Consider the following 13,926-nt stretch of genomic DNA (forward strand, 5'->3'; position numbering starts at 1 on the left):
TCACTATCTGGCAAACACCACAGTAAAAACTGTCTCAGGCAAGAACCATCAATGCACGCTAAACTGAGTGAGTAAAAGTATATTTCCACAGTGTCACAGTATCTCAGTATGTGATAATTATTAAATACAAGGAGGAAAATAGTAACTTTACTGTGGAGAAACCTGGTACACACCACCTTAACCAAGCGATCAAACTGAACATCACCAGTACTGGGAGAAACTGGTATCATGCGCCTCCTGATACATCAAAAAAGACACAGCATGTCTTCTGGAGTATTCTTGACAAAACGTATAGCCTGAATTTAACCAAAATTGAGGAACATTCTACAAAATTACCAGATAGAACTCTTCAAAATGTCAAGGCCACAGAAAAAAAAAAAAAGACTAAGGAATTGTTGCAGATTTAAGGAGACATGCAACTAAATGTAATGTGCGATTCTGGGTTGAATGCTACATTTGAAAAAAGGATGTTAGGACAATTGGCAAAAACTGGATAAGTTAATAGCATTTTATGGATGTCAGTTTCCTAATTTTGATCCTTATATTGTGATTACATAAGATATTACAGTCTGTTGGAAGGTATACAGGAATTCTTTGAATTATTTATGTAACTTTTTAATATCTTAAATTATTCAAAATAAAAAGTTTAAAATGTTTTTCAAAAAAATAGCCAAAATCTAGTCTCCTATCTAATCACTTCTGAAGACTTTCACTCATTTTAAAGGTATAAACAGAGTCAAGAAGGGTACTGAGGGATTGGATCTAAGAAGAGATTGATTTGAAGAGAGCGGCTACCACATTGTGAGTCTCACATCCCACATGCCCCACCAGGGACAAACGGGACACCCAAGCCGAATGAGCAGGACTCTCAGGAAGCCACTCCAAGAGATGGGTTTGTGTTCCTCACGGTCACAGAGAACACTGGACCAGTGTCTGACATGTGCCTGAGGAACGTAAAAGAAGGAGGCTCTGGCTATTGGCTAGAGGTGGCCAGGCAGCAAGAGAGAGATGTGCTGCTGTTTCAGGAAGCAGGTGTGCTCCACTCCAATGGGGGTGCCCAGGAGCATGAACCTGGGGTCAGATATAGGATCGACAGAAGTAATGATGGCCCAGGGTTGTTCTAAAAGTGGCCCTGTCTAAGAGAACTCCTGCGTTAGGAGAAGGAGGATCCCAAAAGATAAAGAGAACCTGTGAGGGGTTGAACGCAAAAAAACCCCAGAAGCGTGGCAGGGAGAAGCAGCAGCCACTCAAAGGATATAGACTACTTCTTCCACCGCACATCAGAGAAACGCAGCAAGGGAACATCTTAAGAAACCTCAAGGGAGCAGGCAGGAAAAGTGGCTGCCTTAACCACCCGCCAGGCCAGAGTGCAGAGCCCTCCCACAGAAGCCCCGTCACACAGGAACCTGAACCCCCTTCCAGCTCCTCCCTCCCCACGTTCTAAGCTGGGAGAGAAGCTGACCACGCCCCTTTCCCAGGGTCAGGCAGCCCTCACTGGGATAAGGGAGGTGTTTTAACTCTCACTCAAGTTCAAAGTCTTGATTGTTAGACAGGAGTGGTGTCTGATTATCAAATTGAGACTTTGTCTTATGACTTAAAGTGACCATAGAATTCTTTATGAATCAACAGAAATGACATGAGGTCTAGTCGAGTTCTCATCGAGGCCAGAGAGAAACTGTATCCCACTAAATAAATTCTAAAGGGAGAGTGAAATGTAAATTACAGCTTTGATTTCATCCCACAAGTTGTTTCTGTTCAGCATCGTAATTATGATCTATCCCCTGCTGAGTAGGGATTATCATGAACAGTCATCTCTCCCAACCGTGAGACAGAGGGCTAACCCACCCCCATGGATGAATGCTCTCCACAGGTTTGCACGAGATGGAGTTGACTATGTCCTCCTCTTAAACCAGGCTACTGTGACAATATAGCATTGCACTCAACCCACACACAGCTATGGATGTGATTGCAGCTTTCTGGGGGCATCTCGCCCACCACTATAATTCTACTGCCTAGATTCCTAAAGGCTGACTTGCCAAGAGCCAAGCTGAGCACTGAGCTCAGAAAACCAACTGTTCCTTTTGCTTATGCATAATCTGGGGAAGTGCCTTCCAAGGACACAGGAAGAGAACTGTGATCCCTGAGACGGAATGAAAGCCCATCCAGAGAATGGGAGAGGATGGGAATATGGGTGAGCGTAGCACGGTGCATGTGGTGAGGAGGGAAAGGGTGCCTCTGGCTGGTCAGCTTCTGGTCTACCTTTGTGCACAGCCAAGCTAAAAGCGCTGCCCCTTTAAACTGTCCAGGCTGGTGAAGCAAAGGACTCACAGGGGCAGGTCCAGCGGCAGCCACAGGTCTCTTCCACCTTCATAGGGGACTGGCCGTTGGGGCATGAAGGCCTCGGCCCTCGATCACAGTTGACCCGATGACTCTTCAGCAAGGTCTGGCCATCTGGCAGGCAAGTCACCGTGTGGCACTGATCTGGCAAGGTCCAGACATCCCCAGGCTGAGGAAGAAAGAACCAGATTCAGGCAGGGAATAGGATGAGGCACTCCAACTCTAAGCCCATCCACCAGGCAACTGACCCCCTCTGAGGATATAGTGACTAGGATTTGGACACGAGCCTAAATGGCCAGACACAGGAAGCAGAAGGCAAGATTTACAGGTGGAACCCACTTCCCAAAAAATAAAAAACAGGATATAACAGTAAGAGGGAGAAATGGACCAAGACCAGAAGAAGCAAAGTTAACCAGGGGGAACATGGGCCCCAAATATACATTTCTGATCTTTCTTTCAAGGTCAACAGAAAGGAACTTACCCTCTTCTCATTCCCATCCTCATCCATGCAGACACTAACAAACCCTGAAACAGACATGAATAAGGTCTGAGTCCCCATCGTCACCCAGAAATTCTAAGCTGTACACAACGTCTGCTTGGGCCACCTGGGCTAGTCCTTGAGTCGACTTAACTCCAAAAAGAATCTGTGTGCGCTTAGCAGTGAGGATGCAGGTACCCTAGATTGAGAGATGGCCATCCCATGCTTCTTCCCGCATGCTTTGTGGTTATTAATGATTATGGTGATAACAACACTGACAATATGGCAAGAACTACAGTTCATGATGCCTTTTCACAGTCAATATCTCCTTTTCCTCTTTCACATGTAGCTCAGTGCCCAGTGCAGGAAGAGGGGAGGAAAGGAGGCCATGAAAACTTGAAAGAGATCTTGGAGATGCCTACCAGGAAAGCTATCATGTAGCAGGAAAGGGCAATACCTCTGCAGCAGGTTTTGACTCATAGCTAATTACATTAGGAAAATACATAAAACCAGGTTTTAAAAAAGCACATATATGGTAAAAAAAAAAAAAAAAAAAAAAGTTTCTAACCTTAAATCAACTTAAACTGTGGTACTTTGATATGAGATCCTATGTAACTATATTTCTAAAGCCCTTTATGCCCATGCTGAGGGTGAGCACTGGGCATGGGGTAAGACCATGATGTGCAGGATGTTGGGGTTCCTGCTTCTGTCTTCTACTTCTTTTTCCCAAGATCCCTCTGCATAAATAAGCTTGGGCTTTCTCTGATAAAGTTTGGATGGACGGTTAGGATGGAAGGAGGACTATGCACAGAGAACTTTCTGGTAGCACCTTGGAGGTTTGTAGCGCAAACCTCCCATCAATAGAAACTTAAAGATCCTGGTCTAATCAGAATCTTCATTCAAGGTCAAATCTCGTGCATGGGCACCCTCTGGTCTCTAGAATGGGTTTTGCTATCTTTGGTTCTGTTTTTGAGGGGGTTAAGAAAGGTATTACAATACTCACCAGAGCACAGCTTGCGGAGGAAGGAATTGCCCAGCAGGACGGTGGAGAGGTCTTCAATTCGCTGGAGCTTCACCAGGTTGGAGCTGGCCCCTGAGCCTGCCAAGATCCTCAGCTGGGCCTCATCATACCGATCCCCAATTCCAATGGGGAACACTCCCACTCCTAGGGTTAGCAGAGAAAGAAGAAGGGGTCTGTATCCACTTGCTTTGGTCAGGTGGGCTCAAAATACAGTGGCCTGAAGTCATACCCAGCATCTGTCTACAGCCTCATGTTTTCCAGACTGGCCACATACACCAACCCTGGGAGAAGGACATTCGATCAGTCAAAAATGCTAACAAGCTCCCACTCTGTGTCCGGTACTATTCTAAGCTATTCTAAGCAATGAACCTAGCAGATCAATTCCCTGTCCTCATGGAGCTGACACCAGGGAGAGACACAACAAACACAAAAATAAGTAAATATCTAGTATTTCTGATGTGGATAAGTGTTTAGGGAAAACCAGAATGGGATAAGGAGGATGGGAGTGCCCCAGGGTAGGGATGAGGGTTACTGTTTCATACAAGGTGGTTGCAGAAGTATTCAGTGAAAAGATGATATTTGAGCAGAGACCTGAAGTGAGGGTGGAAGGAGCTAAGAGGATACCCCAAGCAGAGAACAGCGAGTGCAAAGGCCCCAGAGCAGAAGTACAGTTGCATACACCAGGGTGGCTGACACAGAGCAAACAAGTGGGGGAGTCAAGCACAGATCATGCAAAGCTTCATAGGCCACACTAAGGACTCAACGTGCTCTCTGAATGAAATGAGGAGCCAGCCAAGACTCTGGAGCAGAGGAGTGTCATGAGCTGACTTCAATTTTAAAGAGTCACCACAGCTGCTGTGTTGATCGTGAACTGCAGGGGACAAGGGAGGAAGCTGGGGTCCCAGTTAGAAAGCTACGACAATAGTCCGTGGGGGCTGGGGTCAGAGTGACAGTGGTAGAGGTTGAATGGTGTGGTGGGATTTTCAGTATAGTTTGAAGATGGAGCTATACTTTGCTGATGGATTGAATGGGGTGAGGAGGGAGGTATGAGAGAAAAAGAGAAATCAAGGATGCTGACATTTTTGACCTGAGCAACTGTAAGGATGGAATTGTCATTTTCTAAAGTGGGAAAGACTGTCGGAGGAGATTTGGGCGTGAAAGTCAGGAATTCTGTTTATACTGAGTTGTCCGCTAGAACATCTAGGTGGAGTTGAGGTGAGAGACCCAGGCTGGAGATAAGAATTTCGAAGTCAGTGGTATATAAATGTGTTTAGAACCATGATACTGAATGAGACCACCCAGGGGGTGAGTGTAAGAAGAGAAGAGAAAATGTCACAGGGCTGAGCCTGGAGCACGTGTGCGCCCACTTACAGATGAGAAACTGGGGCTCTGAATGGTTCAGTGACTCGCCCTAGATCATGTCTGTTTCCTCCAGACCACAATTGCTCCCTTTCTTGATGAAAGCCTTTCTTTGGATCCTCGATACTAAAGGAAAAACATCTCCATCCTGAAATTCCCCCAATTAGTTCTCCAGAAAGTTCCAGGTATTTGCAGTTTGCTTAAGGTTACAGCTGATTTTCTGCTAGCAACTTTTCAGCTCCTGTAAGCTGGGTGAATCATCCAAATATATATCCTTTCCCTTTTAGGGTCCTTTTCCCTAAAATAATCGATTTCATAAATATGTCACATTTATTCAAGAATACCACTTTAAAAACGCAAGGTGCAGAGGTGTGACCCACCCCTGGACACAGAGGGAAAATATGGAGAAATTAAAGGTTACAATCTATCTAAAGCATGCAGACAAATGAAAGATAAACACACATTTATTACTCTTTGGTTTCCAAATAACACAGGTATTGGACAATTTCCTGCTGCTTGAAACCAGCCCACATGTGGGCGTTAAGCATTTAAACTCAGCCAGGACATCCAAAAGTAACCCCCGCCCACTTTCAATCCCCTGGTAGTTTAGGAGGCCTCGGGATTGTACGCTGGACACTTACGGTTGGCTCTGGCCGCGTCGGCTGCTGCATCCACCACGTCCGTGGAGACATCCATGACTAGGATGACCACCACCTTAGAGGCTCCAGGCCTGGCACCATGGATTTCTGAAGTGACATATCGCACAGCAAAGGCCAAAGCATCCCCTGAGAATGGAGAGTAGACCACACCATGTCAGTCCTGACTGCAGGACACGGTGTTTCTGAAGCCACTGCGCAGCCCCCCTCACCATGGGTCCTTAGGTCATCGAAACTGAATGGTTCAGAGACTCAGAGAAACCTGTGAGTGAGATGTGGAAGGGCAAGAACCCCTAGGCCCTCACTTTACAGAAAAGGAAACTGAGACCAAGGAGCAAAGTGACTGGCTGAGGTCACCCAGACCCTTATGCCAAGAATTAGGACCAGATGAAGCTCCTGCATCCCACCCCGAGGCACCACGTTACCAACTTGGCTGGGGCCTCCCTCCCGCTGCATGAGGTCCACGAGGCTCAGTAAACTGGCTTTCTCCTGGGGCACGTTCCACGGCACGTCGATGGTGGTGATGCTTCCGTACTGGAGCACTGACACCCGAGTGAGCTGAGGACCTAACAGGAAAAAGAATATGGGAATCATGCTCAGGATCAGGTGGAGCCCCAAGACAGCCTCTTCCTAAACCTACTTCCAGAGCATCACTCACCTATATTGGCTTTTGAAATGAAAGCCTTGGCGAAACTCTTCATTTTGTCAAAGTCAGAAGCTGGAAAGCTGGAGGAGCCATCCAAGAGGAGGACCACATCCAGGGGCTGGCTGCAATCTGCAAAGAGACCAGGATGGTGAGCACACAAGCGCCAGCAGAGGGACTGGCCACCAGGCCCCCTGCAGCAGACACCTGCATTCACTGGGCTCCACGGGGCGCCACCGACTACACAGCACTGCAGAGGGAGGTGTCTGCTCTGCTTCTGCATGGTGGCAACACGGGCCAGGGATGAGGGAAGGGGACCCGTGAGCACCCAGATGTAGAGGCATTGGGAAGACTTCAGCTCCACCCAAAGGCTGTTTAAATGTGTGCAGAGGAAAGCAAGCGGTATCGCTCCCTCAGGCACAGAGTCACAATCACAGAGAGGAAGCAACGCTGGCCTGAACGCCATTCTGAGATCTTATAAGATGATGCTATCACTGTTCTCCACAGAAATATCACAAGAATTTAAATAAACCTGTGATCAAAACAAAAACGAAGATGACAAGTGCGAGGATCAAGAGACATTAAAAGAAGGCTAGTTATTCTGGGATGGTCCCAAACACACCAACTAAAGATATTCAAGAACTAGGAATCGATTAGACATTAGTATCAGTTAAGAGGGCAATAACAGTAGTAGCGGTGATTTGCTGAGCTCTTGATCTGTGCTGGGAACTATTCTGAGCATTGTACAAGTAGGTCCCATTATTATCCTCATTTTACAGAGGAGGGAACTGATATACACAGAGGTACTTGCCCAAAATTACCCAGCTAGTAGGTGGCAGAGATGAGGTTCACACTACGGCAGTCTGGCTCCAGAATCTGAGGGCTAAACCTGCTGTCACCTGACTTCCTGGCCTTGCCCAAAAAAATGTTAGCTACTGAGAATAACTGTATCCACCCAGTGTGGTCAAAAAGCTGACAGTCACCAAATTTAACAGGCTACCTTCTTGGCAGGGAGTGAGACTGGGTGGGGATGAGGCTGTGTGATAAATTAAGACTCGTATTTTTTACTCCATATCCTTGGTGGTGTTTAAATTTTAACAATAGATTTGCATTACTTTTGAATTTACAAGCACACACCTAAGAAAAGGTCGTCCCCCAAAAAAGGATGACAGATGCACCGCCTGCCTGGGAGGCGAGGAAACACAGGCACTCTGAAGGCAGTGGTTTGACGGAAGGCACAGAGTGGGGAAGCCAGGATTAGAACCCAAGAATCGCGGCCCCGCCAAGGCCACCTCCCCTCCCTCAGTCCTTGCATCTTCACAAGGCGCCCGCATACCTGGGGCAGGGGGGAGGGTGGGGATCTGCAGCCCCTCTCCAGAACAGCACCTCTGCAGCACCAGATCCGGAGCCTCTCGGGGAAGCGTCTCAAAGTCCTGGATGAGGATGGGGGCATTGGGCCAGCCGATTCTCTCCAGTTCCTGCACATCCGCATGAGGGCCCACTCCTATGGGCACCACGTGGATATCTCCAGGCATCCGCTTGATCACATCAGAGGCAGGGTTTCCTGTGACCATGTAGACCAGGTTAGGTGCCTGTTCCCGGTCCCCCTGGCTGGCCAAGAAGCTGTGCTCAGACAGGTACTGTAGGGCCAGTCCGGTGTTGGTCCTGTTGCCGCCCTGGTAGCGGATCTCACGCACACGCTGCAGGACGTCCCTCTTGGACTGTGTCTCAAGGAAAGTGTACTCCATGGTCACCCTGTACGAGTACTGCAGCACTGTGATGTGGATGGTGTCCTGGCCCACATCCATCCGCTGAATCACCTCCTCCATGAATTCCCTGCTCCTGTTGAAGTTGGCCTCACCAATTTTGTCCGACCCTTCCAGGACAAACACCACATCCAGAACCATGGAGTTCCTCTTGGGTGCCAGTGACGAGATTCCTGAGATCTCCGGACTCTTGGTGACTTGTGGCATACGGGGGCGCTGAGTAGGGGCAGGTGGTTCGGGGGCAAGGTCACAGAGGTAACTGATAATGTCGTCCCTTCGCTGCTCCAGCTCGTCCACACCACTGAGCACAAAGGCCTTGTTCTCTGGGGCCTGCTTCTCTATGAGGCGGATCTGTTTGACATTGGCATGGGGCCCAATGCCCACTGGGATCACGATCACCTGCTTCTTCTTCTTCAGGTTCCGGACGTAGTTGACCAAGTTCCGGGCCAACCTCGGGGGCTCCTGACTGGCCATCAGGAGCAAGGCGATGCGAGAGGCTTCTGGGCGGTCAATCTTGCCAAAGATTTGGTACAGCGTGTACTTCAAGACCTCAGTGGTGGAGGCCACCTCGCTGCCCGCGTACTTCACCTGGCTGGCAATGCGCCGCAGCTCCGAGGGCCGCTTCCGGTCCCTGAGCTCGATGTAGGCGTGGGAGCCATCATGGTACTCGACCACAGCCACGCGGATCCGCTTCTGGGAGATGTGCAAACGCTCCATCATCCCCACTACAAAGGCCTTCAGCACTTCGAACTCAGCCTCAGACAGCTTGGAGGAGCCATCTAGCAGGAAGACCAGGTCCAGCAGCTTGCTGCAGTAGAAGTCGTGCAGGGGTGGCTCCGGGGTGTCCTCCACATAGGCGGTGGTGGGGCCGACCGGGCCTTCCGTAGGAGGCACCTCTAGGACGCCAGCTTTCCCGCAGGCTTCACACATGAGGCTGACGCCATCGCAGTGACTGCAGCAGACAGGGAGAAATGGAAATGGCTCAGGAGGGACCTCTGGGCACTTCTGAGTCCTATTCGGAACCACTGCACATACTCCCATGGAACTGCCTGCCCACCCGAACCTGAGCTCCCACCATCACTCGCCACCCAAGTGAGACACCATTTTTTAACATATGTCCCCAGTAGCACTCCTGGACACACACACACACAGTTACAACAAAGCCTCCCCTTGATTCTAGAAGCCAAAGCTTTAATCCATCCTAGGACCTGAAAAAGCATCTTTCTGGCTCCTAGGCCATCCACACAGCCATTCAACGTTGATGTCTCCTCAGTGTACATCTCTAGCAATATAAACGTTTAATTATAATTCAAACCTTCTTCCAAGTATCTCCAAAGACAAATACTGCCCTAAAATGTTGACACTGATCAGGACTTATAAATGTCCTATTGAAGATAAGTGCTTTACAGTATTTATTATAACAGAATTGAAGCTGTATGAATTATGTACCTTATTTAATACATTGGGCCTCAAGGAATAGAAGAAAAACTGGAGCAAAAACATTTTGGAAAGATGACTATTCCAAACCCCATCTTTATCTAGCAGAACAAAGTACTGGGGAGTAGAATAGGGGGGTCTATGAAATGTTGGGGGAAAAGACAGTGGTTCATTCGTTTGTTCCTCCAGCAGACTTTCAGTAAGTCTATCACGTGCCAGGGGCTGTCTAACCCTCCGCCCAGCCCCAAGCACATCTCACCAGGCTGTAGCACAGCAGTGTCCCCACACAAACTCCTACACCACCAGGTGAATCAAGTCGCCCATGGTGGAGACCCACACAGGCTAGGACCTTCTCCTCTCTGTACCCTCGGCCTTTGAGGCAACTTGCCTTCAGCACCCCAGTAAGGAAAATAGGGTAGCAGCATGTTGAGCCCTGGGAAGTGTCCCCTGTGGCTTGCCTCTCAAGTGATGTCTCTAGCCTGCCTTGGAATTACGTCCACCCCTGTTTGCAGATGCAGTATGTGCCTGCTAGTTTTCCCCCCACAAGCCAACGGAGGAAGGCAGGGAGAGAGCTCTAACCTCCCTTGCCTTGTGGCTCAGAACCCCAAGCCTGCGTTGGGCTCACCCCTTTCTTTATTCCTCACAGTCTCCATTTCATAGAAGAGTGGACAGGCAGGGTCTAACTGGGAAGTTAATTCCTACTTCCTTGTGGTCCACATGATTTATTGCTTCAATCCTTGGTTAACAGTGTGTGAGCGACACTTTCTAGTTTCCTGTGTTTGCTAGAAAATCCACCCCAGGCAGTGTTCACTCTTGTTTGTACAGATGGCGGCGGCAGGCTCTGACTCTGGCAGCCGTGGCCACAGCCCTTCCCCAGCAATGTAAGTTCTCAAGTTTAAGTTCCCATATATCAGATCTGAATACATGTTCCCTACTTAGGAGCAGGACTTCAGAGGGCTTGGAGCTCACCCTGAGGACTCCTTCTCACCTCCTCAAAGGCCAGTTCCCAGAGGCAAACCAGGTGAGAATCAGGGGTGCAGCAATGGGCGTCTCCCTCCCAATTACAAAAGGCCCATCCTGGGGCAGTGGCTGTGGCCCCGTGGTGTCTCTGTTGCACTGAGGGGTCAGGGTGCCACCTCACTTTCCTCCGCTGCATCCCCACCTCCAGTAAAAAGAACTCTGACTTTCACAGATGCCTGCACCCAGACTAGATGTGACCTCCAGGGACAACAGGAGACCATACCCTTCCTCCAGTGAGAAGAGGTCAAAAACCTAAACCTCTTAAGAGAGACTTCCTGGGGAAGCGATCTCGTCTGCCCTCAAAGGAAGAGAAACAAGCTGAACAAAAATACTTTATGTCAACTCACATAGCAAGGAAGTTTCTCCCAAAACCTACACCTCTGAGCGGGCCCTCAGAGAAGACAGTCAGACCCATCCCTTCAAAAAACCACAGTGGCTATTTTACCAAATCTGGCAGTGCTGAGGGTCACTGGGGTTCAAGGTGACTTTCCTTCCGGGGGCTAAGCGCTGGCCGGCCACCTCACACGCGGGACAGTCTTCCGGGTCCACGCAGGTCTGCAAGAGCTCATCCAGAATCTTCCCTGTATGACAGACCTCTCATGAGGAGCCCAGATTCATCTCCCCACGAGAAGACTCACCTTTCAGGCCAGGGGCCTGCCCAGGAGCCAGCTCTGCCTGCCTCACCCAAGGGCCACCCGGCCACCTAGGGAGCAACCTCCTTCCTGGGGCTTCGATTTATCCCCCTGCAAAATTGGGAGGGGGATTGCTTCACGCTACCTCACCTCCCCCAAACCTCAGGGTAATTGAAATCTTATCTCCAAGGGCCTTTTTGCTCCACCAAAGAACATATTTGATAACTCTAGATCTGTGCTGTTCAATACAGTAGCCAGGAACCACATGTGGCTAGTTAAATTTAAATTGAAATTAAATGACATTGAATAAAATTGAAAATTCTATTCCCAGGACACACAAGTCACATCCCAATAGAACTTTCTCATCATTGCAGAAAGTTCTATCGGAAAGTGTTGTGCTAGATGATTAACCCATAAACAGGCAAATGGAAGCACCGGTATACGAGCTCCACTTGACAAAAATCACAGCTGGCCTGGCTTTGATGGAAGGACTCATGGAAACAGAACCTCGAGTTGGAGGGTTGGGGAAAGGGCGCCCCCAAGCGAGGCTGAGATGCAGAGAACAGGGAATCACCTCTCTGAAAAGCTCTCCCATCTCTCCAGCCTGTCCCCACCCAGGGGAGGTGCCTCACCTGGAGGGCAGTGCGCGTGGCAGCCATCCACACACTGCACAGGGCACGCCAGGGGCTCGGGGTGCTGGCATGTGATGGGACAGGCAGGAGCACAGCTATTATAGCGCCATTCACACTCATAGCCATTCTCACGGAGATTCCTCTCCTCGCAGTTCTGGGCTGTGGGGACAAAGAAACAGGCATGACCATGAAGGCACCAGGCAGCCCTGTGCAACCTGAGAAGCCAGGACTGCACCGAAGGCCCCAAACAGATGGTGGTGAGACCATCGGTGGTGATGGCTCTAGGGGAGGCAATGACTGTATTGGGGAACTAAGAAACTACAGAAGTCCCCAATATTAGAGACTTCTGGGTTATTAAAGCACCTAAACCAGGAACCTAGGGGTTCTGAATCAGTTTTCCATATAAAAACAATCAGCTGCATACATGCAAAGAAAGAAGACGTTACGTAAATGTGCGAGTTGATCACTCACACGGGCAGATATGACAGTGTCTAATTAAAGACATCTATTGGCCTCCTTCTCTTCTTCATCATTGTTCCTTCTTCTCCCTCTTCCAGAACTTCTCCAGATGAAAAATCTCCACATGTCAATGTCTTGAATCCCTGTCCCTTCCCTCCTCACTCACATCAGTGTCTTAACTCCCGTCAGCCCTCGGCCATCCATCCCCATATTAGAGCTCTACCTTCTCTCCCTCAAAGGTGCCCTCCTGCACCCCACTTTAGGGTCTTAATGTCTAGACATGTGAGGGGTGAGGGGAGCAGGCCTGGGATCCTGAGGGCTATCAGCACTCACGGCACAGTGTGGCCGTCCTCCAGGTCACCACCTTGCCGTGCTGGGCACACACGTGGGCGTAGGCAGCAATGGTGTCGCAGAAGCAGGCGCAGTCCCCAATGGACTCACAGGAGCAGGTGTCGTAGATGCAAACATCCAGGAACGGCTCGGGGTCCACCTGCAAGGGAGCCTCAGGGTGGCCTAGGCCTGCGACTGGGACTCAGGAACCCTGGCTCTGGGTCTGGGTGAGGATGTTCTGGTGGTCAGAGGAGGGAAATGGGAGCTCCAGGGCAGAAGGAGAAATGTAGGCCAATGCTCCCAAAGAGGGAAGGGTAAAAAGGCAGAATTCCCAGGTTCTAATCTGGATTCCAGCAAAGAAAAGTTGAATAAAGGAGTTTTGCCAGCTTTTCACAGAACAGATATGCCCAAGAAATTTTCCAAAGAACTTTCCCAAAGAACATTCCCTTCTGTCCATCTGCTCAGGCATCTATCCATCCCCATAATCCACTCCCAACCTCATTGGTGTTTGGCATTTTTACATAAATACACACACGCTGGTCACTTTCTTTCTTTGCCTCAATTCAGCAAAGAGAAAGAGGAAATACATCAGGACCCACTCTGGTCGCCTCCCTGAGGTGCTGTGAGACCAGTACGCTGGTTGCAGGATCAGCCTGGGTAGTCCTGGACTCTGATCCAAATCTACATGGTGCTGTCACCCCCTCCCATCCATCTTCAATCACAGTAACCACTTCCCACCTTCTTTTGCCCCCAAACATGCCACTGCTCACTCCGGCCTTTTTCAGAGTCGTCGTGATAGAATGAATTCAGATATTAAGTGGGTCATTGTTTCCAAGACACTCCAATGATCCAGATTCCCCTGACTCCTCTCACTTTCTTCACCATTCCAACTCAGATGCCCAGGGTTTCCACCAAACCCGGGAATCCTAGGTACCCTTTGGAGTCCTCAGGGACCACAAATCACTAGACGGATAGAAAGAAGCTGAGATACGTATTCAACCAGGCACTCCCACAGAGGTGGTGCCGCATGCCTTCGTACGTGGTTCTATGTGTGTGTGTGGACATAGACACATACGCATACCCACACATACGCCCAAATACAAGTGTGTGTGTACATTCACATAGAGACAGAGAGAAGACTGCATTTAACTTTGGA

The 13,926-nt window shown here is 49.3% G+C and overlaps 1 protein-coding gene across 3 annotated transcripts in view; it reads right to left on the bottom strand.

Annotated features, from left to right (window-relative positions):
• Window positions 1-13,926, bottom strand: part of VWF (von Willebrand factor) — a 184,322-nt gene that overhangs the window by 52,505 nt on the left and 117,891 nt on the right. For all 3 annotated transcript variants that reach the window (XM_070269189.1, XM_023642195.2, NM_001242566.1), the window contains 10 exon segments: window positions 12,774-12,930; window positions 11,982-12,140; window positions 11,163-11,298; window positions 7,831-9,212; window positions 6,510-6,626; window positions 6,277-6,417; window positions 5,837-5,980; window positions 3,819-3,980; window positions 2,819-2,862; window positions 2,329-2,506 (listed from right to left, as the gene is read on the bottom strand). In XM_070269189.1, the coding sequence (XP_070125290.1) occupies window positions 2,329-2,506; window positions 2,819-2,862; window positions 3,819-3,980; window positions 5,837-5,980; window positions 6,277-6,417; window positions 6,510-6,626; window positions 7,831-9,212; window positions 11,163-11,298; window positions 11,982-12,140; window positions 12,774-12,930 (2,620 nt within the window).

The sequence above is a fragment of the Equus caballus genome, chromosome 6, assembly GCF_041296265.1.
Source record: "Equus caballus isolate H_3958 breed thoroughbred chromosome 6, TB-T2T, whole genome shotgun sequence".
NCBI classification, from domain to species: domain Eukaryota; kingdom Metazoa; phylum Chordata; class Mammalia; order Perissodactyla; family Equidae; genus Equus; species Equus caballus.